This window comes from Nothoprocta perdicaria, unplaced genomic scaffold, assembly GCF_003342845.1.
Source record: "Nothoprocta perdicaria isolate Ctin4 unplaced genomic scaffold, notPer1 scaffold_148, whole genome shotgun sequence".
NCBI lineage: Eukaryota > Metazoa > Chordata > Aves > Tinamiformes > Tinamidae > Nothoprocta > Nothoprocta perdicaria.
The window spans coordinates 321976-348171 of NW_020454627.1; the positions used below are offsets into that span (position 1 = coordinate 321976).

General features: G+C 37.6%; 1 protein-coding gene across 1 annotated transcript in view; it reads right to left on the bottom strand.

Annotated features, from left to right (window-relative positions):
* The window catches only part of MYO16 (myosin XVI), a 272053-nt gene extending 246130 nt beyond the window's left edge, over positions 1-25923 (bottom strand). Inside the window, exons 1-2 of the mRNA XM_026034575.1 lie at positions 25660-25923; positions 5707-5970 (exon numbers count right to left, since the gene is read on the bottom strand). Of these exons, the coding sequence (XP_025890360.1) occupies positions 5707-5970; positions 25660-25687 (292 nt within the window). The 5' untranslated portion in view covers positions 25688-25923. The remainder of the gene's footprint in view (positions 1-5706; positions 5971-25659) is intronic.
* Positions 25924-26196: the final 273 nt, after the last annotated feature.

Sequence of the window (26196 nt, forward strand, 5' to 3'; positions counted from 1 at the left end):
AAAATGTAAGCACAAATTCAAAAGAACAAAAMGCACACATGGTATCCTGTAGGAATTCAAATGTATTCACATTTCATCTCCCTGTGATTTTATGATTGCTTTTGAAATGGGCTGCTTTAATTACCTAACATCTGTTACCTAATAACTAAAGGCATTATGTTTCTCTGTGCCGTAACAAAAAGATACCCTGTGCTGCCGAATTCAGCATATGTGSAACTGAACAAGGTTAACATCCATGCTGAACCTATAGGATTGAAGGTTGACTCTGGTTTGATGTGAGCCTCAGCCTTTAGGGCTCTTAAAAAATCTTCTTCTTCAGTGGGTGGATTGAGTGATGATTGACTGATATTTCATTTTTTCCATRCATAGGCTAATTATGTCAGCAGCAGCATGCCTTATGGTCAGCTCTGTTAGTGTTTACCGAAGTTGCCCTATGAGTTCCTAACGCAGATTGAATATAATTGTCTGTCTTGTCAATATAATTCAGTTATAGTATACATTTTCCCTTCTAAAGTCTTGATTGTGCAAAATTTTGTGCACCTCATTAATTTCACATATTTTGAATAGTCCCTTGACTTCACTACTCAGAGTGTCTATTCTCTTAAGGATTGGGTCTATCAATATTGAATTGTATAAATTATCATAACATGTATTACAATTTGTGCTAAAGTGGTTCCTAATAAATCAACATTCATCAGTAATGACTTTAAGATTATCATCTATATTATAAATTTCTCCTATAACATAAAGGAAAATGTTTGTAAAATCCAAAGTAGCCTTATATTGATGAAAAAAAAAGTTAGTGCATATATTTTAAATAAAAAGTGAATTCCCTATGCATTACCAGGAAAAAAAAAAAGTTTGCATGATGTTTAGAGTGTGAGAGTGTGAGTAAACAGCAATTTGCAATTAAATTATTTTAAACAATACTAAAAGAGCATAAAAAGATTTTTAAATGTGGAAGAAAGAATGGCTTAGTCTAATTTGGGATGACATAGAAGATAGATCTGAACTCTCAAAAGTGATTTCCTTTTCTCAACAATCACCTTTTTTACCCAAGGTGGAAGTTTTATTGTCTAATTTAGTGAAATGAGGATAGCAATACAGATCCAATTCAGCAGATCAAATGCCACAACACCTCTTTCCTACACTAACTACAATCATAATAATGTGTTTTGTCATTTTGTCATTAAATATATTCTGTTATTGCCAATATCCTTCAGACTTGTCTAGTAACAAAGATACTTCTAACTACTAGTGATACGCAAAAATGAAATCCTTACCCAGCACTTGGGTGACCTTTAAAAACAAGATAGTGTCATGCTCTGAGCCTAGCTTCCTAACTGCTCCTCTTAGCAAAAGGTGAAAGGATGTGGCACCAAAAATTCCCTACAATCAGTTTGAGAAGAGAGATCTCAGATGTCAGAAGGTGTCCCTGGGCATCTGGAAAGGTAGTTGAAGGTCAGAATCCTGGGGCAGACAGATAAGCTAAATTTATTCCCAGATTTTTTTGACTATAAAAATATTTAAAATGTACAGTTTATATAATAATTTTTCAGTGATCCTCATTCTTCACACCCTTCCCAGTTTCCTGATACCAGACAACAGATTTCACCTAATGTTTATCCACTTCTCTTCACAAATCTGTATCCACAGAACATACCCGGGCTCCTGCAGCTTTCTAAGCAGAATGCTGGCAGCTCTGAAACCTGAGCTCTGAGGATCAGCAAGTTCACCCTTACAGGTTTGCCAGGCACAGGAAGTGGAACCTTATATTTTCCAGACCATTGTGGTAAGTACCCAAGCTATGACTACTAGAAATATAATCCTCAAGCATAAACAAGCTTACTGAAGTAAAAAAGTAGGTCAATCAAGTAGGTCAATTACTAGATTTTGAAACAATGCAAAGTAATAAAAACGTACTTCATCTCAGTTTCAACTTCTCACAGAATTACTAAAGTTAGCAGGCACCTTTGGAGACCCCTGCTCAAGCAGACTCATCTACAACAGGTTGCCCAGGTCTCTGTTCAGCTGGGATAATACCAAACCTCACAACAGCATCAAACCCTTCGATCAGCTAGGCACACTGTCATCTCAAGTGGAAAAGAGTCTGGGGGATCTCTTTATTTTCCTTGTACTAAGACACTAATCTGCACCCAATATTCTGGGGCTAGGACCTGTTGCTGGAAGACCTGCCCCAGCAGTGAAAACTGAAGCAGAAGTGGTATTTTATCTTCTGCTTCTTATTCCAGCTTTTCCAGATATCCTATGGTGAAGGAGGAATGAGGTTGTCCACAGTCACCATACTCTCTCACAGCTTAAGAGAAAGGGCCATGCTAGTAGAAGATGCCCAGGCAGCGTGTAAGTAGCGAGGGCTGAATAAAGTAAGTAGATCCAGTCTCAGGCTCCAAGGGAAGACTTTATGTTTCAGGTGCAGCATTAGCATTAGCATCCAATCACTTTTCTMTCCAACCCACTTGGAATCACAGTGCTCCCACAAAATTAGCATATTTCCCACTAAAAGAATTAAGTGAACTTTAATGAGTTTTGAGGACTCTGCACTCCCTTTTGACATGCTGATTTTCACAGGAGTASCTCTTATGTCTCAACACTGAGTTCTTGGCTCTTTGAGCTTCCTATCCTGACCTTCTATGCCCCATAAGCATGGCAGACCTTATTGTATCTTTTATGGCTCCTTTTCGGCTTAGTGCCTCTGTAACAAAAATTATTGCATATGCAGCATCTCTGACAGCCTTATGATTTTGGGAATGCTACAAGATTTCTAAAAGGATGGATTACAGAATATTCCAAGAGATGACTGAAAAAAAAATCTATCCTTTAGTTTCCTTTCTCTGACAGATGTAGGGTACAAGRCTGCCATTTTCATTTTTTGATACCATTTTCATCAGGACAAGATTATCTGTTAGTTCACAATGCCCATAGATGTTCAAAAATCACCTCTTTTAAAGCTGTCATCATTTCCCATTGTTGTCAGTAGTACTAACTCAAGGTTTTCTTTGGAAAAAATGTGCATCAAATACTCTCAAGAGGCCAAGCTATCCAGATCTTTTGAGCATGACTCTCTTGTATGTTAAGCAGAAATGTAAGCTGCAAGTCACTCATTTTATTTCCTAATTACTCAATTCAATTCCTAATTGCTCATACATGAGTCTAAGCTGATGTGTGGGTCCCGAGCAAATACTGGAGCATATATATCAAAGAAGAAAATATGAGCTCACACTAATCATACATGTCTGTGCAAGCAATAGGTTGCAAAAACCTCCTTGGCTTCCACCTTGCAGGAGCACTAGATGGCTGGTGTCAGCAGGACAAATATCCTAATGCCTATTCTTAATATGAATGACAACTCAAAAAACAACAGTGAGTAGGATTTAAAAGGCAACTGAACCACAGTTGTTCTCCTGACAGCAGTAGATATGTAAAAGAAACTTTGTCAGACAACACATTAYGCTCACTGGCTCATTGGTTTCTGCTCCTATATGTATATATGTATCATCTACATGTGTATGAGAACAATAGTTGCAGAATCTCTAAAAACGATCAGCAGTGCTATGAGGTGTGGGTGACTTTGGTCCACAGAGACCAGATGCAAAGCTGGGGTGGGGAACAAGAGAGAAGATTTCTTTTCACTTTTTCCTGGTTCAGAAGAAAGACCAAATTTCAGTTAAAATAATAAYAGAAAAACTAAAACTGATCATTTAAAATGTCTCCAAACACAACAAAACCACAACCTTTTGCTAACTTTTAGCTTTATGGTGTTCGATCTATATTTCATTATTAAAATTGAGACAAAGCATGTCACTGCTAAAACTTATAAAAGCCCATTGAAAAATTAATTTTAATCCAAACTAATGATCCTATTATTAGCATACATTAGCAGAAATGCATTTGGTGCCCAATAGCAAGCACTCCAATTTTGGAGAAGATATATTCTGCATGAATAACAATGGCACTGAACTCTTAAGAGCAAAATTCCCATCAGGTTCAAGCGTGAAATGTGTCTCCATGTTAGTCTCATTATAAATTCATTTGCAGATAGATATTCATGTTATCTAACTTACCTCATCTACCTAACCAGACTGTTTCTCACCATTTCCAAATCTGCTGTCCAGTCAATATAGTTTCTGATATTAAAAAAAAATGTTGCTAAGTTTCACTTGGGTAACTAGCTCTATTCTACTTTATAGCTATTGCCTCTTTCCACTTTTTATACTAAATAATAATCTCTTCATACAACTGTAAAAAATCCATTGCTTACAGAATGGACATTTCATCTTGACAAATTATTGCCAGCTGAGTTCAAACACATTCACTGCTTCCTCTCAAATTTAGCTCTTCATCTTTTGTTTAAATTGCTTTCTCCAGTTCTTATTGGTTTTGTTGCCTTTCCCTGAGCTTCATTCAATTTATTCTCATTTTCCACTTAACAGCTAATCTGGTAGTTGACATGCACTTTTTTAGCCAGGTCCCCAAACCAAGTAGAACTCTTCCAGGACTCATCAACAAACAAAAGTTTGCTTAAAACAGCACCAGAGACAGAGACCGTTAAATAGATTTGAGAACTGCTTCAGTTTGAAGAACCAATGAAGCAGGGAGTAGTGCTAGAACTGTTAGGATCTCAAGATTTTCTGACAATTCTGACAAATGTACAGGCCTCAGAAATGAAGAAAACAGATGTAGCTGTTATGCAGTTAAATCTGCTATTGCATAAATCTGTGATTGCATACCCTCTTCTAAGGGTGAAAGTGTAAAAAAAAATGGAGAAAAAAAAAGAAAAAAAGAAAAAAACATACGCCTAAGCACTAGCCACATGGGTTATGATGCTTTAAGAAAGAATAAGGAAGTAAAAGTAGATAGTGAGCAGATCTATTAAAAGCCAAGTTGTGTTTCAGACTAATCTATTTTCTGAATTTTTGAACATCAGGTGAAAGCTTGAGGATTTCTGTTTGAAACCAAAAGGAAAATAGGAACCAACAGGAAAATTAGGAAAAAATACATATTCTCTTCACCGTATGTATGCATTATTATTTAAATTAAAGTACCTACATTCCACAGTCATCTTCTTGGACACCAGTGTGATTATACACTCTACATGGCAGGATCAGGCTCATTCACAACCAACTGAGTTGTAATACTTTGCGTGGAATTCATCCCTTCAAAGTCTTTGCACTTCAAGCATACAAAAGTAATTATCCACAAGGAAAGGTGTCACCTGATAAAATTTGGCTGACTGAAACTATTTAATTGGCAACAGAATATACTGCAACACATCTCAATACATGCTAGTTATATCATTACATACAAATTGTAATTTCAGATTTTCAGATGTAACTTTCAGATTTTGGTCTAAAAATGGGAGGCTAATTTTCAAAGTAACATGTCTGAATTTTTCCATCTGATGATATATAAGGAGATCACATATAATCATGATAATAGCCCCAACCAGTCTTGAAATATATTAGCTTACAGATATAGTAAACTCAGAGTGGTTTTGTTTGGTTTCTGAAGATTTATTGGCTACGTCCTAATGAATATGCTATATTGCATAGCATGAAATATATCCTACTACATTTATGATAACTACCAAACACAGGTTTACATTTCCCAAATATAGGTAAGTAGAGCATCTCCTCCGAAACCTTCCCCTACATAGCTGGAAAAAAACAAGTCAACGTTACTGGGTACCTTCTTTATCATCGTGACGTACGATGGCATCCTGAATCACATCGGCAAGACGGAAGTGAACTCGGTGGTTCTTGCCATGTCTCAGCTTTTTGGCAGAGCCATCCCGCTTCTGCAAGGCTTTCTCTCGTTCATAGTAGGCCTTCACTTGGTCGCAGCGCATGCGCTTCACCAGCCGCTGCCGCTGGCCCAAGGGAAGCGACTCCAGCAAGCACTGGTCTATTTCCATGTCATGGGTTCGGAAAATGTTACATAGCTGGAAACAGCCTGAAAGAGAGGAGAAATAAAGCCATTCACATGGGGCACCTGGATGTGGAGCACCTACGGGACCTCTTCGGGGCCCTTATAGCTGTGTGCAAGGCTCTGCTCTGAGAGCTTTACTTGACCAATGCCAATTACAGAGAGCATATTAAATGATCGCATACCTTCTAGAAACACTACATMCTTACTTCCATTAAAGTGCTGATGCAATTTTTAAAGCTAACTTAATTCACAGAAACAAACTGGAACAGAAAGATGTCAAAGAGTTAAATAGGTGAGATGGCTGACTAGCTAAATAATTCAATACAACTGAAGTAGTCCACATATGCTTAAAAACAAAAGGTTGTTATGCAAAGAAAAGCAAATCTGATTCCTGTACTTCTTTTTTACTCATTTTCATCTTACTTTGAGTTAGCAAATTCATGTTATGCAGTGAGAGGAAAAATCTTCATATCACAACTATAATGAGTTCATTAACATGCATGAGATGTTCAGGCAACTACCAAAAACATCAAAATCATTCTAGAATCATAACTGTGGGAATGTACTTTTTGGCATTCTATATAGCCATCCAAGTTGAATTTTCTAATGAAAATGTAAAATATTGGAATCTTCAGGAGATAGATCACATATATCTTTCATTCAGTAACTGTTAACATTCATAGCCTACCTTCAAGTCAGATTCCACTTTTGTTGTCACTGTTAAATTTGCTATTTTTACTGACATTTCAGTAACAGGCATGGTCTTTCCCCATATATTCTCTATTCCACTGAGGGCAAACACCATAAGAGAACATTGCCGTTGGTTGCTTTTCAGGGGAGAGCTCCATTACACAGGAAGACTAGTGACTGCCAGATAATTTTATGGCTAGAGTCCTGGGATGTGAATCCCATTTTTCCTATCAATGACGTACCCAAATTTCTCATTTTTAAAGGCTGCCATCAGACAAACAGAACAGCTGAGATTTTCTTTTTTTTTTTTTTCTCGTTGTTTGACAGAGGAGCTCTTGAAGGTGACATAGGCTCAATTCACCTCGGGCAGTTAAAAAATGCAAGGATATCTGTACAACTTTAATTAAACCTGTGTTGGCCTACCCATTTTTCTCAATCTTTAATTACATGATAAAAGGATCCCTACATCATTCAGGGCACTGCCTGGGTAGCGTTGGCTAAACAACTACTTTTTTTTTTCCTTGCTGCTTGACATTTCCCTAATCTACTGAATGCCTTTCTACCTCCGCTCTGAAAACACAACTAATAATTTCTTGTCAAGCTTTTGTAAAACTAACATCACCAGAGAACAKAAGTACTTCACAAATATTTATTATTTTCATTAAAAAAAAAAAAACCAACAAAAATAGATAAGGGGCCATTATTATCCATACTCTGTCCTGAAGAACTGAGATGGAGACAGGTATTTTCTTATTAAATAACTGATTTAGTGTGTCCAATTCAAGAGGTCTGTGCTTTCTCTCAGTTTTTTTTTTTGTTTTGATTTAAAGATTCTGTACTATTCTGTACTATAATATTGTTAGATAATTCCATAATAAAACACTATCAAAGTGAAACTCCTGCTGTCTTTAGCTGTAGATATGAATGMCAAGCACCTCTATAAATTAGATTTCAGAGTCTTAAGTTAGACATTTCAGAATTGAGGAACATACATTTATGCAAAAAGTGGCTAAAATATCCTGCTGTTAAACTCCAAGACACAAGTAGGCACAGAACACAGTTTTACAGATCAAGTTCAGTCAGCTTATTTTAACATAAATAACCCCTTCCTTCACTATATTTTCTGATCCTTTTTTAGTAYACACTCGAGTTATGCAAAAACAAGTCTGCCAAACTAAAAATACTGGAAATAAGTATTACTTTAAAACAAAACATTGATACTTTTTTTAATGTCAAAAGCAAACAATTGCTCTTCTGTAAGAAAAAAAATCTTCTATTGMCCTTAAATGAGGTATTTCATTCCTCAGCATATTTCATAAAAGACAAAGAAATGAAAGACTAACTGCATAAAGCTGCTAAAGATGAAGCTTTATTTCCTTTTTCATTTGTGGAGATCACAGCATTCACCTAAGATCAGTTCAGATCATTCTTAGCCTGAGGGAGTTTGTGATTGAATCTCCTTACTGTCACAATACAACTGACTGAGGAATAAACAAACTTTAGATCTTCCRTATTAGAATTATTCTGCTTAATCTTTCAATAAGCAGGTCTCAGGCGAATAACCAATAACCAGGTCTTCCTAGCAAAAAATATCGTGTGGGCCACTGAGCTTGGTATACTGACTGGCAGCCAGGCTTGCAGCTTCAGAGGAGAAACAGCTTTCTGTATCGAACCACATTTGACAGCAGAGACTGAAATGTTGGGAACAGGTAAAAAGAAGTTCCTCTTCACTACTACTTCATGACTGCAATAAGAGCCTGACTGCAGGAATTTTCCTCTTCTGCTCCTACCCTTTAGAAGAAGCAGCTAATGGTACTGCCTATAGGACAAAACTGGACTAGCCAGCCAGCAGGATGCAGAAAACCAATGTCACTTGCTTATCCTTTACTCCTTGGTTTGATGATCATGCATGCAGGCTCACATCTTTGCTGGGAGAAGCAAGCTTTGCAACCCAGCTGAGCTAAGAAGCCAGCTGTACTCTGCTCTGTTCCTTCCTCTCTTTTACTTTCCAAAGGAGAATAAAGATGCAACACTCATGCACTTGGACTCTGGAAGGCCACCTCTGGAAAATTCAGCAAAAAGTGACAATACCGCTGGTGTTCTAGTCTTAACTGTAAATCAGTGTAGTTTGCTGACAACAGACTTTAACTGTATCTTCCCTTTCTCCTGCTTTGTTCATTTACAGTCTCTGCACTTAGGTGGCCCTTATTTTGTTCATTGACATGTAACAACTGAGATTGGTGCCAGTTGTTAGACTCCTTCTCTGACAAACTCCTCTGCTCCTCTAGTGCCATAAATCAAAGGAATTAGCTTAAAGTCTTGGTTAAATAGAGCACAGCAGAGTAGGAGGCTGCACAGCCAGTCTCTAGTTTCAACTAGGATGTGTCTGACCTAGTGATCTCTGCCTCACCAGTGAGATSACTTTTAACTTTTTTGAGTGCTTCTGTATTTGCCAGCTCCATGAAGAATTAGCCTGGGTTGCTGGGCTGCCAAACTGGCTGCAGGTAGTAGTATTCACTGTGTGGATGAAATTAAATAGCTTAAGCAGATTCAAAAGGTGACTATTACTCCACTTGGGCACTGGATTCAGCTGAGAAGTGATCAGCTGCAGATGGGATTTCTCCTCTCAGCACATCTGGAACTTGATACATCCTAGATGAGATCAGTATCTGACTGCAGATTTAATAGATGCAGGYCAGCAGACTTATTGGGTTAAATCTGGATTAAACAATACAGCATAGATACAGACAATAAGGCAAACTCTCTGATTTCATCATTCAGACGCTCACTTTTAGGGCATGCAACATGTAGTCCCAATTTCAGATCCGAGCAGATTTGTTCCCTGCACTGCAGAAACCTAATGAGCACGGGCAGTCTCCATCAACACAGCAGGCAGTGCTTCCTGGCTATCACCACCACAGAACTGAGCTCAAAAAACCAGGAGGGCTACAGCCCCATAGATATGCTTCTTTGAGCAGGATGCTGATGATCACCTTCAGATTAGGTCTCCGATATTTGCCTAGCAGAGTCTTGAAAACTTCTTGCAAATTATATTCTCAAATTTCTCTGGGTAACCTGTTCCRCTACTGCACTGCTTTATATCTTTTGTGTATGTGTAGCGTCTTTTTTTTTTTTTCCATGGGGTTATATCCATCTTACATTAGAGGAGTCCAAGATGATTGCACACAAATTTGCAAATGCAGTCTCAGCAGTCCAAAGAAGGGAATAAGGACTTCTCTCAGTCTGCTGGCCACATGATTCTAATATAGCCTTGTATATGGCTTGTCTTAGTTGCAATGAGAGTTCAGGGCTGGCTCACATTCAGCTTTGCATCCACTGTAATGCCTAGCACGACTGCAACCCAAGTCAGTCAGTCAGCTCCCACCCTGTACCAACGCAAAGACTTCTTCTGTCTCAGGCACGGGAATATGCACTTTCTTTGTTGAACTTCCCAAACCTCTGTTGGATAAATTCTCAGAATTAAGATCTACCATTCAAAGAATGCCAGCTGTCCATCCTAAAGTGAATTGTCAGTACCAGCCATGGCTTAAGGCTGCAAAGAAAAACTACTGGAAAAAATAGCTCCTAAAATCCATGACTCTCTTAGGCAGATGTAAACTGTGCCTGTTTAGAGATGGACACTTGGCTACCGTCAGGATCAAAAGACACTCTACTAAAGCCCAAGYATAGCAGACATAGCAAGCTTGTCCATTGTATGGAACCCATTCAAACATCAGGAGAAGTATAAGATGCATATTTCTGAGAAGAGCTCTTCCTGAATGTGCTAGTCAAGAAAGAGACAGTGTGGCAACATAACGAAATACAGGTAGAGAAAAAAAGGGTACCTTCTRGGTAAATTTATATAAAAGTTTTTATCTCGTTATTTGTTTACAATATCGATTGAAGATTATTTCACATGTTTTCCTGCTTCAGTTAGTGTATGACAAATTACAGTTGTGTAGAGGGATTTGATAAGGTCACTGTGACTGTCACTAGCAGATTGTACCAGATAACTCATTAGCAGTGACAATATTGTCTCCATCAAAACATTGAGAAAGCTTACTAGGGTATGATTTATTTAATGAGATGCCCTAGACTGAAAACTCCAGGAAAATAACTGACAGAACATAACTGTTTTTAAGGTCTCTATACTCCACATAGTCACACAGCATGAAAGTGTTTAGGAAATAMTGAAATATCAAAAGCAGAGATACCTTTATTACATCCAAATGGTTATTAAATAGCATAGCACAAAGAAAGCCATTGTCATTCTAACTAAAAAATAAAAAKTTGTTTCAAAGAATCTTGCTAGTGTAAAGCCACTTCACCAACTGGGTCTGCTCTGAGCCACTATGAAGAGAAGAATTGTTTTATCAAACTTGTTAATCAAATTGAAGCAATTTACTCACAATCGGCCAGACTCCATTACAACACAAATTATGAGCTTGATCCTGTATGAACAAGAGATTTCTGAGTAAACAAGAACTGCTTGCTTTGAATTGTTTCCAGTTTTCACTGTGAAAATGAAACATTTTGTGGCATCACATGGACTGACTCATGGAAAACATGAAGAGCTTGACAAGGATAAAGGGAAACAGAAAGAGGAAGAATGCAATTGCTACTAGCAATTTTCTTCTATCTCCTTGAGGCAATTTCAGCCCAARTAACTTTGTACTGGTAGGGGCCTTTTTGCCATACCACTTTTCAGAAATAATATTTATATAGCTTTCATTTATATTTTCTGCTCTTGTGGCTTATCTCACCTAATTTTAGGCATTTGCTCTGGCATCTAAATCGGATCCTGACAAAAGGCACCTTGCCAAGTAATTCACATCCCATCAGTCTCTGGAGGGCAATAGGACACACTTGTCTTCCTCCACTGGTTTAAAATGAGCCTGGGGGTGGTAATTTTCCTATCTTATCTGGATCACATTACAAGAGGCATTTTCAGGACCTGCAGCAGCATGCAGAATTACCTATATACAAGTTCACAGGCACTAAAAAACAGTTTCCTTCTGTGCTTACATCTACTGTATTTTGATTGTTTTTTGTGATACAGATATTTGCTGTTATGGTTCGGAGAAATAAGTAAGAAATAAGTACTGGGTTCTAGGAAGAATTCGTTTTGAAAAGTATTGGTAGATTAAAAAAAAAATACATCAAGAATACTCAAGCAGGAAAATTACTGCCATTGCTTATTGTGGCAATTGTCTCAAATAAGCYGAAATAAAACTAGGGCGCAATATGCTGAAAACTAAGAATGCAAATATTAGCTCATGTGCTCATCTATATATATGTAGACGTTCCTGTTGCTTTCAATATTATGTTAACAGGAGAAACATTCTGCCCTTGGGTAAGTGTTTGCTGGACTATGACCTTCAAATGCAAACTTAGAGAAATCTGTCCCAGGGTTAAGCTCAAATTGGACAACATTTTCAAATCTTTAAGGAAAACATCCCTTGAGGCAAAAAACCATAATCAGCTCATGATGTTCATTTAGATATAACCACATACACACATCCTAAACCATCTTCTTGTATCTTGTATCTCTGTTTGAAAAGTGTGCTTAAGCTTATTTTTTCTATGCAGAGGTAGAGACAATTTTTGAGATAACTGTATTATTTCATGGCAGTATGTTAAAAAGCTGGATAGCAGAGTATTAATAAACATACAGGGGAAAAGCATGAAGCGAGCAGCAAGTGATCTCTCACTTACAAAACTAAATACATGGATGGTGCAAATCAGTGCAGCCTCATCTGGTTCAGAAAGCTATACTCATTTACACTTCATTTTTGATAAGAGAAATCAGGTCAGAAAACAGAGGACTAACCCTTTCAGTAACATGCATTGTTATAACATGCACATACATAATGATTTTACTACACATAGTGTTTTGCTGCTATCAACAATGAAAATTATTTAAATTTATTTTATTAAATTAGTAATATTAATTTATCAGTATGTATGCAGTTGAAGTCTAATCTAGGTGAAATCAGTAACATAAATGCAGTAGCCCAGCTGAATTCATGGTGCCCATAATACATATCAGTGCATTTGATTAAAGTTGTCATCTTCTGATAYAAAAATTTATTATGCATTATCTCCTGATCTTCCAGTTGGGAAAATAAATACCTCTTACTCACAAAAGAGGCTACATCAGTTTAAATCCATATCAAATTGGTCAGACATACTAAGGTCAGTATCAAAATACTTGTACTTAAAAATCCTTTTTTTCAGCACAGGAAAAATTACATACAACTTGAACAGCCTCTCCTTTACATTTATTAAGCTGTAACTGAAGCATTGCACTCCTAGCTATTCAGCTTGGTTTTAAGAGCTAAAGTATTTTCATTAAATCAGCAGTGCTGTGTTTGCAGTAGTAGTGGGCTTATTCTCCTTTTTCACTTGGTTCCAGTCTTCACCCTGCAAGCAGGCAGCCATGAGGGAGTGGTATAAATGTAGACTATTTACCTTCATGTAAAGCATTCAATTAATGCCAAGTCTTCTGAGAATAAAYTACATTGCAGCAAAGGGGCTGATCTGGTTCTCCTGTTCTTGGCTCCAGCGAGTCTCTTTTGGATGCAATTACAAACTTAGGCCTCTCAAATKACTTAATATAAAGCTTCCCAATTTTCTGCTTAACACTCAATGCTGTCTTTGCTGAAGAGTGATACTGAGCGTATTTAAGCAACCATCCTCTCGTGAAGCCTTCCTCTTGTATGCTGCTCTTCAAGAGCCTTTTGATGTGACTAGACTGCTAAGCAGGAACTGCAATCAATTCCCAGCCTGATACCAAGGAGAAGTTACTTATCAGAAACTATTAATCAACTCTATATGCTTTCTAATAGACTCTATTATCTATCTATCAGCAATTTAGTGAAGTTACGGCAAYGTTCCATAAAAAAATTATTACACTTAAATCAGCGAGTTAACCAACTTAGGATTCTGCTTTGTAGAAAGGAGTGAATAACAAGGAACCAAATGTAACAGAGGGCACTATCCTGGCACTTTTTATTTTGTATCACATAGCAGTCGGTAACCTGCACGTGCTAGGCAAAAGGCAACAGGGGCATGGCAGCTTATTCAAGAAAAACAACCTAGCTATTTGCACAAACGCTACTTCACCTTTAATGCAAAAATATGTTTATTTAAAGCACAGACAAAAAGGGGGTATGCCCCATTTTTAGAAATAATAAAAARAAATATTGTTTTGCTTGTGTTGAAGCACAAGGAGATCACAGGCAGTACAGATGACAGCTCTTGGAGGTGCTGCATGTATTCCTAAACACGGGCCTCCTCCAACATGTAGATGACATCCAGCAACTGCATGAATTCAAACAAAATGAGTGGGCACACTGCTTGTGTTCATACTTCTTTACTTGTGTTCATGTTTTGGTAACTGTAAAACTGCTGCCTCCATACTCTCCTTACATAAATACCAGAACTTTTGTGAAACAGAAATAAAATGTCATTGACTGCTCTAGAGCACCAGAGTTTCCAATCAAAAAGACTCAGAGCAGAGATGAGCAAAAAACATTAATCCATTCATTCATTTATCTCTTTTCAAATAACATCCAAAAAAAGAGCCCCCAAGCTGTTTTCAGGAGCATAATAAGCTTCTCCAAACAATGACTGTCTAACTACAGAACCACACAGAATGAAGACTACAGAATCACACAGAACCACAGAATGGTTGAGGTTGGAAGAGGTCTCTAGAGATCATCTAGTCCAAGCTGAAACACTTACTAGTGTTCTTAGGTCCTTTAAGACCATTTGAAGAACAAGGACCTTCAAATTTGGGATCCAATAGCCTCTTACTAAACAGAGAAAAAAAAAAAAACTTTACCATTTATTTGTTTGATTTTTAGATAACTCTGTACTGGTTGATAAAAGAAAGGCAGAGAGCAATCTCTTGTTCACCAGTTAAGTTAAATGTTATGGCTTATGTTCACACCAGCGACAGTTCATGTATAACAAATGAGACATAACTTGACTGCATAGTATATGGTCCAGATTCTCCTGTGAGCATCATATGATGCTACTCTGCTGTAAGACATAATTTTAGTGCATTTTAAATGTCAAAGCTTCTAAAGCGGAGTCTGTGCTGCAGCATATCAAAAGGTTTTTTTATAATGTAGCAATGAAGGTGTAGTATGAGTCTAGTAAGTAGTATGAGTGTCTGTGGGAAGGGGACAGTATTTGAGACCACCAAGCCTGTGGAAATAGAAGAAAGATTGAACAGGACCCAGAGTGTATAATCTAGGACAGTTTCATCCACACTATTGGGAGTGGACTCTACACATTATCAACAGAACCCAGAACAGGCTACTTGGATCTATCCAAATCCAAACCAGTGGTCATTGAAGGCCTTTCCCTGTTTTATTATGAAGTGTGGACAGACCCTTTGAGGCTAAATGAAAGTCTCTTGTGAAGTCCATATGAAGGCATTTGGAAAGTTCCTGTTCAACCACCAGATCTTTATTTCTGCTTACAGTGCGATAAGTGGTATAGAGGACCATTCTGAACAGCAACATATTTCACCAAGGAAAAAGGTACTGTTTTGCAGTATGCTTCACCCTCCTTGGAACATACTTGAGATTATACAATATCTTATCTGACAAGAGCTTTAATTTAACGGCTATTAAACTAACTGAGATATCCATGTGGTAAAACAAAAACAAAAATCAAAACCCCACCTTTTCTTACCATAATGATATAGTTGTATATCTTTTTCAGACAATGTAGTACCAAACAATACTCACTTGTTTCAGTAAAATCTGTAATGATTAATCCATTTTTTTGATATTTTCTTGAATTCAGGCAGCTGGTTTGGAAATTATGATGAGGCCAAAAGCTAAAAGACAAATGTTTTATTGCTACAAAGTACAATCATATATGCTTTGTTTCCTCAGGAAAATGAAGCTAAAAGTGCCCATCTGATCCTTGAAGATAAAAGATACTGCTCCTAAAAGAGTTAACTGTTGTATTTTCACAGAAATAGTTTACATAGATAGACATAGTTTATGTCTGTCTCTGAAGTGAGATTTTAAAGCAATCAATCAAAAAGCAGTGGTCATCTGACACAAGTTGCTGCCCCTAACACATTTTTAAGATATATCTAGATATATGCAAGCTAGAAGAAAATAGTCATTCTGAAGTATGACTATTTAGGCTGCAAACATGCTGGGGAATCAAGAGACATAGCATTTCCAGCACTGGAGAACTACAGAAAATTTGGGTAAAAAATACATACGTCAAAAGTTTGCAGAAGCCTGGATGCAGTGAATTTAGCAAAAAGAAAGTAAATATAGCTCAAGACAAAGAGGATATTCGGTATCATACATCACAGATAGTCAAAAGCCAGAAATGAAACAGTGGTTCACAGACTTAGCCATAAGGATTGGCAAGCACACAGGAAAGGAAATCCTGTGCCAAATGTTTCTACATGTTATTTAAACATTTACAGAGATTACTKCAAAGTAAAACCAGATGCAAAAATTCTGTCAGAGAACTAATATGCACGCCTTTGGTTGCTGCTCGGTGTAGGTCAAGAGACTACCATCTCAGCTTTCAAATAGCCAAAGTATTGGAAAAATGACCTCCTTTCTGCAGAATTGCAATTTATTAGCAACACTGCACTCTATTCTAGACAGTTAAACTGAAGGAGTTCAAAAAGACCCTCACAAATGGCTCTGGGGCCTGAGGGACTGATTTATGAGGAAAGATGAAAAGAATTAAATATGCATAGCTTAGCTAAGCATTGATTAAGGAGAGATAAGTTAACAGAAATGTGAAGGGTGAGACAAAAAAAAAAAAAGAAAAGGTTATAGAACATAAAAAGGAAATGAATGAGGAAAGAAAAAAAAAAAGACTTTATATTGGACATTTAAGCAGAGTGTGAGGACAAAAACAACATACATAGATGAGATTACCAGGCAGGAGTGCAAGATGCCTTGATTGAGCCCCCTTCATTGGGGGATTGCTATAGAAAAAGAACAAAAAAAGGCACAGCAGTGTGTTACCTCAGGAATTCAAGGCAGCTCCTTCAGCCACCTCTGGCCTCCCTGCATGGGATGGTCCTGCATAGCTTTGCTAAAGAAAGCCTTCCCCTAAAGTCCACTGGCACAGCCTCTGCTATGTGGAGCTACACCATTGGCACACAACAGACCTTTCCTCTCCCCACACAGTGTAGGCATAGTTACTGGGTATGTCCTAGCTAAGCTTGGGCTGTGACTGTCATGCCAAGGACTTTGGCTAGTCTCCACTCAGTCTTCTTTTAAGAAAGTCAGTTAAGGCAGCCTGAGCAGTTGTCCTAGCGATACAGCTTGCCACAGTGTCTTCAGTTCACCTCTCACATTCACAGCTAACCCCATGCTGTGGGGTCACACTACACTGTGGGGGGATTATAACTACAATATGGGGGATTATAACATACAATAGGTACAGAGGAGCATTGTTTCATATTTGAGTGTGAGTACATGATAGMAGCATCACTTTATCACTTTTGGGTTAAGTAACATGGACAACCCTCTGAATCATTCATCTCTTGTGGAAAAGCAAGGGGAAACAACTCCAGATCTTCTGACAAACTGTAAAAGGGCACAGTGAGAACCAATGGACTCCCAGTTTACAGGAACCTCTAAGCTCTTTACTGATAAAGTAACTAGACAAACATACAAAGAATGCTTCAAAGCTATTAAGGAAATTAAAGTAGACATTACAGAAATTATTAATGCAGCTCCAACTTCATGACTCAAAAGACTGAAAAAGTGTTTTTCAAACACAAAAACTACATATTCATTGGTGATTAGGAATAATTATGTTGTTTAGATTGATTTATGTGCTTTACTTTTCATAATTSTCCATCATTTACACTTGTAACTAACTAACAGCACAAATCAAATATTTATGTAATAGGCAAAATATCTGAAGAACTAAGCATTCATTTCAACTGCAGTTTGAATATAAAATTTCTCTGTTTCACATACAACTGAGTGTCAGTTATGGCATGTACTGATTTCACATATTTTTTAATAGCCTCTTCTAGTAAGTTACCTACAGATATTATTATCCTCTCTATAAAGATTGAAAAAAAAATGAAATTTTCTAAAGACTTGTCTCCCTGTTTGCTTCCTCTCAGCTTGGATGCTACCATTTACAAAACTTTTACAGATTCCTTGTCTAGTAACAGGATTATATTTGAAAAACAGAAATTAACTTTTAAAAGACAACCTTAACAGAGCACACTATTTTCAGGAGATGTCTTTACAAAGTCTCATATATATTTTTGTATGTCATATTTCATAACAGGTTTTTCATYAAATGGCACCACAGCAGGACTCCATCAACCTGAGGTGGTATGCCCCAGATTTGCTGTCTGTCTACATGATCTAAATATGACTTCCATCACTTCTGAAAAGTCATGCTGCATGGAAAAACATTCATAATGGGATATCCAGCCAGACAGACAACATCCCACATTTTGCCTCTTCCTGAAAAAGCTATCYTCTGTTTTAAAACCATGTTGAAGTAAAAGAGAATAAAACAGTTGCAAGGGGAAAGCCTATGGGAACTTTTGTATTCAACTGGGTAAAAAACTAGTAATAGATGACAAATACCCTACTCCTATACTGTGCCCTCCTGGTCACATTCCTTGCCAAATGTATTACTGGACCACAAAAAATTAAAATTGCCTAAATCCAGCAGGGTCTCTGTATCACCTTATAGATGGGGAGAACTTGTTATATACAGCCATATTTCAGTGTACAAGAAATGAATTGGCAAAGAAAGCGGATATGATGATCACAGAATGCTTAAGGTTGGAAGGGACCTCAGAGGTCATCGAGTCCAACCCCCCTGCTCACGCAGGGTCACCTAGAGCACGTGGCACAGGGCTGCRTCCAAGCGCGTTTTAAAGATCTCCAAAGAAAGAGACTCCACAACCTCTCTGGGCAGCCTGYTCYAGGGCTCTGTCACCCTCACTGTCAAGAAATTTTCCTTAAGTTCCTGGAGAACTTTTGGTGCCTCAGCTTGTGGCCGTTTCCTCTAGTCCTATCGCTGGCCACCACTGAAAACAGGCCAGCCCCTCCTCCTCACTGCCTCCCTTGAGGTATTTATAGACACTGATCAGGTCCCCCCTCAGCCTTCTCTTCTCCAGGCTGAACAGACCCCAGCTCTCTCAGCCTTTCCTCATAGGACAGATGTTCCAGGCCCCTGATCATCCTGGTAGCCCTGCGCTGGACTCTCTCCAGCAGCTCCACATCCCTCTTGTMCTGGGGAGCCCAGAACTGGACACAGTACTCCAGATGTGGCCTTACCAGGGCTGTGTATAGGGGGACGATCACCTCCCTCGACCTGCTGGAGACGCTCTTCTTAATGCACCCCAGGATCCCRTTGGCCTTCTTGGCCACCAGGGCACACTGCTGCCTCATGGTCATCTTGTCATCCACCATGACACCCAGGTCCCTCTCTGCAGGGCTGCTCTCCARCAGGTCCACCCCTAATCTSTACTGGTGTCCGGGGTTATTCCTYCCSAAGTGCAGGACCCTGCACTTGCCCTTGTTGAACTTCATATTATTGACATTTATGTATTTATAAATTACAGCCAACTGACCCATGTAATGTACTCTCTGAGCAATAAAATGCTAGAATTTGRAGATTTCTTTTAGCAAGTCTTATTTTGTTGCTGTTTTCACTAAAGACAGTTGCTTGAAAACAAATAAAAGGAAATSATATCTTTTAAGAAGCAATCAAATATGTAATTATTAGCTTTGATAGTTCTTCAGTAAGACATACCATCAAATTTCTTTAATTTCAAATTTTAATTCCTTTATTTTTTTATCCTGTGGCAATTTTGATGCAGATGCAAAATTCCGCATGAGACTGTATTTTTTTTCATAAATGAGAAAGAAAAGCAATTGTGATAATTTAGAATAAGAACTTCTTTCAAGAATGAAAATAGGTTTCACAACCTCAAAGTTTTCAAAAAATATATAATACAAATTGGCAAAATTTACATAATTGGATATAGAAAATTTCAGATTGTTTTCRCTGTTTTCTATTTTTGCACTAATCTCCTAAAATGTAAAACTGGAATTCTGATGTTTCAAGCATGCTGTGTAGTATGGTGACCTTTACAATCTTCTTTCATCTTATTTTTCTAAATAGCTTAATTTCTTTGCTGGCAGAAAAAGGAAAAAAAAAGAAAAAATGTGATTAAAGTACTGCAAATATAAGAGACTTCTTTATAATGTGAAATTCATGATAAAGTTTTTCACAGAAAATGCTGATGCGTCTCTGTCATTACAGTTTTTTTTCCAGAGGGAAACGGAATGATGAAATAGGAAATTATTTTTGGGATGACTGTAATTTACATGACAAATGCTATTACCAGAACCTATTCTTAGCATAATATTACACTGGAAATCTTGTGGTCTTCAAATGTCAAAGTTAATATTGCTTCTCTTGCGGCAATTTCAAACTGTTTTTTTTTCCTAATAGCAATTTAATATAAATCTTCTATTTATAATCTCCACATGCTACTCAAAGCAATGAGTTGTTACCATCAGTAGAAAATGTTTTATTCACTTAAATGCACACTCTTCAAATTATTAAATGATGAGTTTTACAAAGGGGCAAATATTATAGTTGTACTTTTTTTTCACCTTTCATGTCTAAATACAGATATCAAATTAAAGTTCTTTTTACTTCTTTCCTGATATTCACTCTCATGAAAAAAAAAACTTCATTGTAGAACTAAAAAGCACTGTTTACCTCATTTTCCAGATACCCTTCATGATATCTTAATTATCATACCAATAACAMAATTTTTAATCTATATACACTGTGCGCATCAGTTACAAATTTAGATTCAGACTCGGTCTGTCAAAATGGAATAAGAAATATTATGTACTCTATTRGCATGACTCTTCTGTATTTAACCAGGCAACAACCTTCTGAAATTATTACCTTTCCTTAAAAAGCCTTTTGTTGTCCCAGAAGTAGAGAAAGAGAAATGACTCATGAGAATCATTTCCTCATGTCTCATCCTCATGTCCCATCCAGCTGATCCCCTTGTTCTTTCTGGAATTTCTGGGAATAAAGCCCTCTTTTTCTCCCAATCTCATTTTGTGCAGGTAGGTTCTCTCATTTATGTTCAATCTCTCATTTCAGTAATAATCTTAACCTTATGCCATAGGTCACTGTGTCATAAGCATGTACAAGGTAAAGGTAATTTTCTCTGCAGCCATACTGCACTTAGCTCTCTTACTGCAGAAATAAACCACAGAGCTAGAGCTGGCTGACACAATAATGAAATATCAGCTTAAATGAAAGGAAAGGCTGTTGAATAGATGCTGGCATAGACATCTTGCTTCTATTTGCCGCTCCCCTTCCTRCCATATGCRTAAATGGGCTTTTTTTTGTGCCCTRAGCTCCTGGACAGCAGCAGGCTTATGCAGCAAAAGGACACAAGAGTTCAGAGGAACGCTATCAGAGGGACCTAACTGAATGAATACTATCTCCTACTAGACCCTGGGGCAGAAGAAAACCTGTTCATGAGAAAGGGAAAAGACTCTGAAGATTCTGATAGTTCTTCCATGTCACTGATGGTCCACTGTGACAGAGCATCTATGTACCATCTCTACACGTTGGACCATTGTACATCCTGCACACACTTTGCCTTAAGAGCAACATGTTCCTTTATCATAGACCAATTCAGGGACTTGAATGTTTTTTCAGGCTCCTGGTCTTTTCCTATTCAATCTAAATTGCAATGTTCACTCTACCAAAAAATACATGAAAATCTCACAGTCTATCTCAGCACATCAGTGACGACATGAGTGTCTCAAATGTGTTTCAYACGTAGCATTGCCTCTTCAGTCACAGAAGAACCAATTTGATTCCCACTTGTCTGTAAACTAACACTAGYGTATCAAGTACCATCTTCCCTCACATCTTTCCAAGCTGCATAAGGTTCAGGTAAGCTGCATAAGGTTTATCATGGCACAAGCCAGGAGCTGCAGAACATTCTGGTAATGTAAGAACTGCTGAATTACTTGGCAAAAGCTCACAGTCTGAATTTGAAGAGCTAACTGAGAGTTTGGGGCAATATATCTGTTTCCATCAAAATATTCCACAACGTGATAAGGCACTAAGTCCTATAACCCAGGTGAAAGAGACACCCTGGGTGAAAAGTTCATGCCACTTTTTTAAGTGCTCTAGTGGTTAATAATTCTGTTGAAAGAAAAAAAAAAGCATAAAAACAGCAAGCTATGAAAAAAATGAGGCAAAATTAAATTAAATATAAACTGTAACAGTAATCTATAAACTTTACCTTTCTATATTCATAAGATAAAAACTTTATTCTAAAATATTTTSTGAAATAGTGTGAAAAATATTCCACATGACACCTCCAAGTATTTCACTGCTGGCTTCAGCCTTGCAAGATAAAAAATGCAATTAATGTCTCTAAGATTGCAGACAAGTCAAAACTATATGAGTAGGAAGCAACACAGAGAAGRAATAAATCATTATAGATTACAAAATCTCTTAAGAGGTTATAACAACATTATAAAGGCCAAATCTTTCAGAGCATCTTTTATTCTTATTAATTTTCTATGCTGAGGCTAACAAGGTCTGGATGCTGGAGAAAATTATTGTACTTGTTTTTTATCTTGATTCAAATCCTGGATGAAATTTACCAATAAGCATCAAATTAATATTTTCATCCTGCTTCTCTGTAAGTACTGGTCTATTACAAACACAATTCCATGTTTTGAATTTCATACAAAGGACTTAAATGAAACAGCAACAAAGATAAGACCACCCCCCAAAAAAGTAGATTATGGTGTTTAGACTTGATGACCTAATATTTGGATGAATTCACTTTGCTCAGATTTTTAGCTGGTATGTGCATAACTTGTTACAAAGGTTTTAATTCTTTTTTGGATTTACAGATCACTGGAATATTTACAGTGGAAATTAGACTCTGAGTGAGCAAAGAGAATTTAATCTGAGCAAAGTGAATTTAAGTCTATTGAGAATAGTCTTGTTCTTCATAGTTACCTTGGCAGATCCAATAGAAGAAGTCCACAGACCTCCAGAAGACAGGTAGAAAACTGTGGCCGTAACACAGATATGATGATACTTATGTCATTGACAAGGGAAAGAAGATAGCAGCAAAGTGCTRCCTAATTAAATACATCTGTGCAGTGTCACACACATCCTGAGATAAGAAGGTATGCAGCACACAGATAACATGGTATTCCCCTATGTAGTCTCTCTTCTAGATAGCCTATATTATATTGCTTACCCTTCCCTTTGCAAAGAAGCATGGGCAAAGACAGCTCTAGGCAGCAAAGGTATGTGGCTACAAAAGAAGAAGGCCATTAGTAATAACAACGTAAAACAGGTGGACCCTCCATGGATGGACATGATTAACAAATTTGGGATGAATACTGTCTGTGTATCTTAAATGCTCCAGTTGCCAGTTGAAGGTCGGTATGATGGTAGGCATCAAGCAGCAGAGAGCATCATCGCAGAGCATCACCAGGATGGGAGATAGGGACAGCCCTTGCTGGACATTGCCCTCCTTTAACCCCACATCTGCTTAGACCAGGTTGGACCAGTGACCTCCCAGGGTCACTCTCAAATGTGAATATGCTATGACCCTATGACAAAAGGATGAAGGGGACCGAGTGATACAGTATATCTCGTCTTCACAGCTTCCTAGTGGGAACAATGCATTGAAAAATATATACAAAAAGAAAGAGAAAAAGAAAAAGAAAAAAAGAATATCAGTCAATTATGCTATACTGGTAGGAGACGAATAGTAAGTCACAACTGACCTCATCACAGTCTAGTCTGCAGAGATTAGACAAAAAGAAGAAAAAAAAAGTGCAAACATCTGCAAAAGTCAAGCACAAAGCACTACAGTTCATAAAACATCAGCTTTCAAGAACCACTAGTTTCCACCTTTTAAATATTTCCCCTATCCCCAAAGTCAACTCAGAGGCCACACTGTCTGGAAACGCATTTCCTGTGGTTCAATATCTTTTCCCACTGATAAAGAAATTGCCAGTGTGATGGATTAAATATAGCACAGGGTGTAAAGAGTTATCCTGTAGCCATGGGCTGGTTCAGCTGCTCTCAGCACATCTCAGAACATCCCTGGTGCTGCCATCCTGCATTCAGCCCTTGTCCACAATTGACCCCAGCTGCCAAATGCAGAGATCAGCAATGCTATTGGCATGCTAAGTGAAATGGGAATGCTCAGGAGAGGCATAGGAAGGAAGCATTTCTCCTGCTCTAATTACAGGTGGAGATGGAACGAAGCACATTTGCTAATTTTGTATGGAGAAGAACAAGCAGGGAAAAGTCCTTCCGACCAGCTACAATAAGCATCCATCACTATTTAGAAGGAAACCATGTTATGCGGTAAAGTACTGATTTAGTAATTTAGTGAGAAATTCCTTATTACTAAATTCTGAATTTGGAAAACAGGAAGCATATAATATTTTGAAAACTGTACATTCACTTTTCCCTGTAGTGCATTTTTGTCTTTCATCCCTGCCCTCTAACCAATGCAATAAGCATCCCAAGGAGTCACAATTTACATCTTTTAAATCAGAGATCCTCAGAGTCATCCTTATCTCTTTCCCGTTAAGGAACCTATAGCTTCACTGAGGAGTTACATTTATAATATGCTATTGAACATACACAGCTATCTATATAATTGATTGATACAGGTTAAATTTAAGAAAGTCATTCTGCGGTAAAAATAGACAGAACAATACTTTTCTGACATCTTCAAGATGGCTATTATGCTGCAAATTCCTCATTTGCATATATCAAGTTTAATGACAAGCCTGCAGACTTATTCTTAAAATGCACCCTTAAAACTGCACAGTGAAACTAAAGTAACCCATCCTTCTCTGCAGGAACAGAGAATTCCAGTTTTTAAGTCCTACTGCTGTGAAAAGCAATTGCACATAAAAATCCCACTGAATCCAGAAAAGAGGAAACCCTAGTATTTCATTTCTCCTTGAATTAGGAAATTACTTCCAAGGCACCTTATTTGCATGCTAAAATATCAAAGAATAACATGCTTGATTTCTTAATAGTAACACAGTATATTAAAAACAGTTTCAGAAATCACCTTATTAGATAAAAATCTTTTACGTATGTGTGCCATGTCATATATAACTAAAAGTCTCAAGTTTTCCAAGTCCTGCAGTAAAAAAAAGAAATATGCATTGCTAACAAAGTACTTGTCACCATCTAAAACAAGCATTTAARCAATAATTTATTGTTTATTTACTGGATATTTTAAAAGGCAAAAATAAAAAGCCAGAAAACCATGAAACTATGAAAACAAGCACAGTCTTGAAAGGCARAACCCCCCCCAAAAAATGCTGCTAGGAATTTGCTCTGCATTGAATCAATACATTTAGCATAGCTCCTAATTTCAGTCCTTAAGGGGGTATCTTGTATGATACAAGGGTAAAAGTTTTTTGTTTTTTTTTTTTTTAAGTCATTCACATCAAATAGCCATTAAGGAGTGATGCTAAAGGTTTGATCTATAATAGATGATGAGATATGCTCGTAATTATGAAACTATTCTCATTTGTATTGCTCTGATAAATTCCAGAGTCATGCCCAAGGTTGTCCTTACAGGAATCTCTAACATAACATTATGAATGGCATGCTGCTTCCTTYGGGATGCTGTTTTCTTCAGTGAATGATTTAAAAAAAATAAAAAATAAAAAAAAAAAGTTTAAAAGCTAATCACTATGAACTTCAGCATCAGAGCATTATCACACAATGAGGTTACCCCTGAACAGAGAAGAAAAGAGAAACATTGCCTGCATATTCACATGCAAAGTAACAACTCCCCTTCCTGACTACTACACTGACATCATGCAGCATCTGCCTTCTGCTTTTGCATATTCATTGAAAAGACACACCTCAGAAAATAACAAAGACAGACTTATAATTGAAATAATCATTTGGCTTTTTACTTACAGCATTTGATAAAATGGTAATGAGACATGCTTTCATCTCAGGCTGCAGGCTTGCTACAGGTTTCAGCATTCTCTTCTGCTACAACTGTCATGCCCAGGAAATGCATTATTTAGAGCACTTCCTCAGGTATCCAGTGCACCTCAGAATAGATTATTTAATGCAGCTTCTGTTCCACAATCTTGCAGAGGCTCCCGAGTCATCCTCACCCGGCTGCTGGAGCTACGATAAACCTCTCTGTGTCTCCAACCATGACTGCTGCACGTGCTATTGTAGCAGAATTGATTGACACCGCTCCTAATCCCACATCCCCAGGAATAGAAGGATTTAATTGGTGTGCACTTGCAGCCACATTCTCCCAGCACTGAGGTGTGCTGCTGCACTGCGGCTCTCACAGTCCTGCCAGTTAATGGCTTTTCAATAGCTTTCAAATGGCAGCAAACTAAGCTTGATGAGTGGGCTCGAATGAAATACCAGAATACGAGATCTTAGTTTTTATTTGTKCATGTTGTTTGTGTGGCAATACGGCCAGATTCCTAA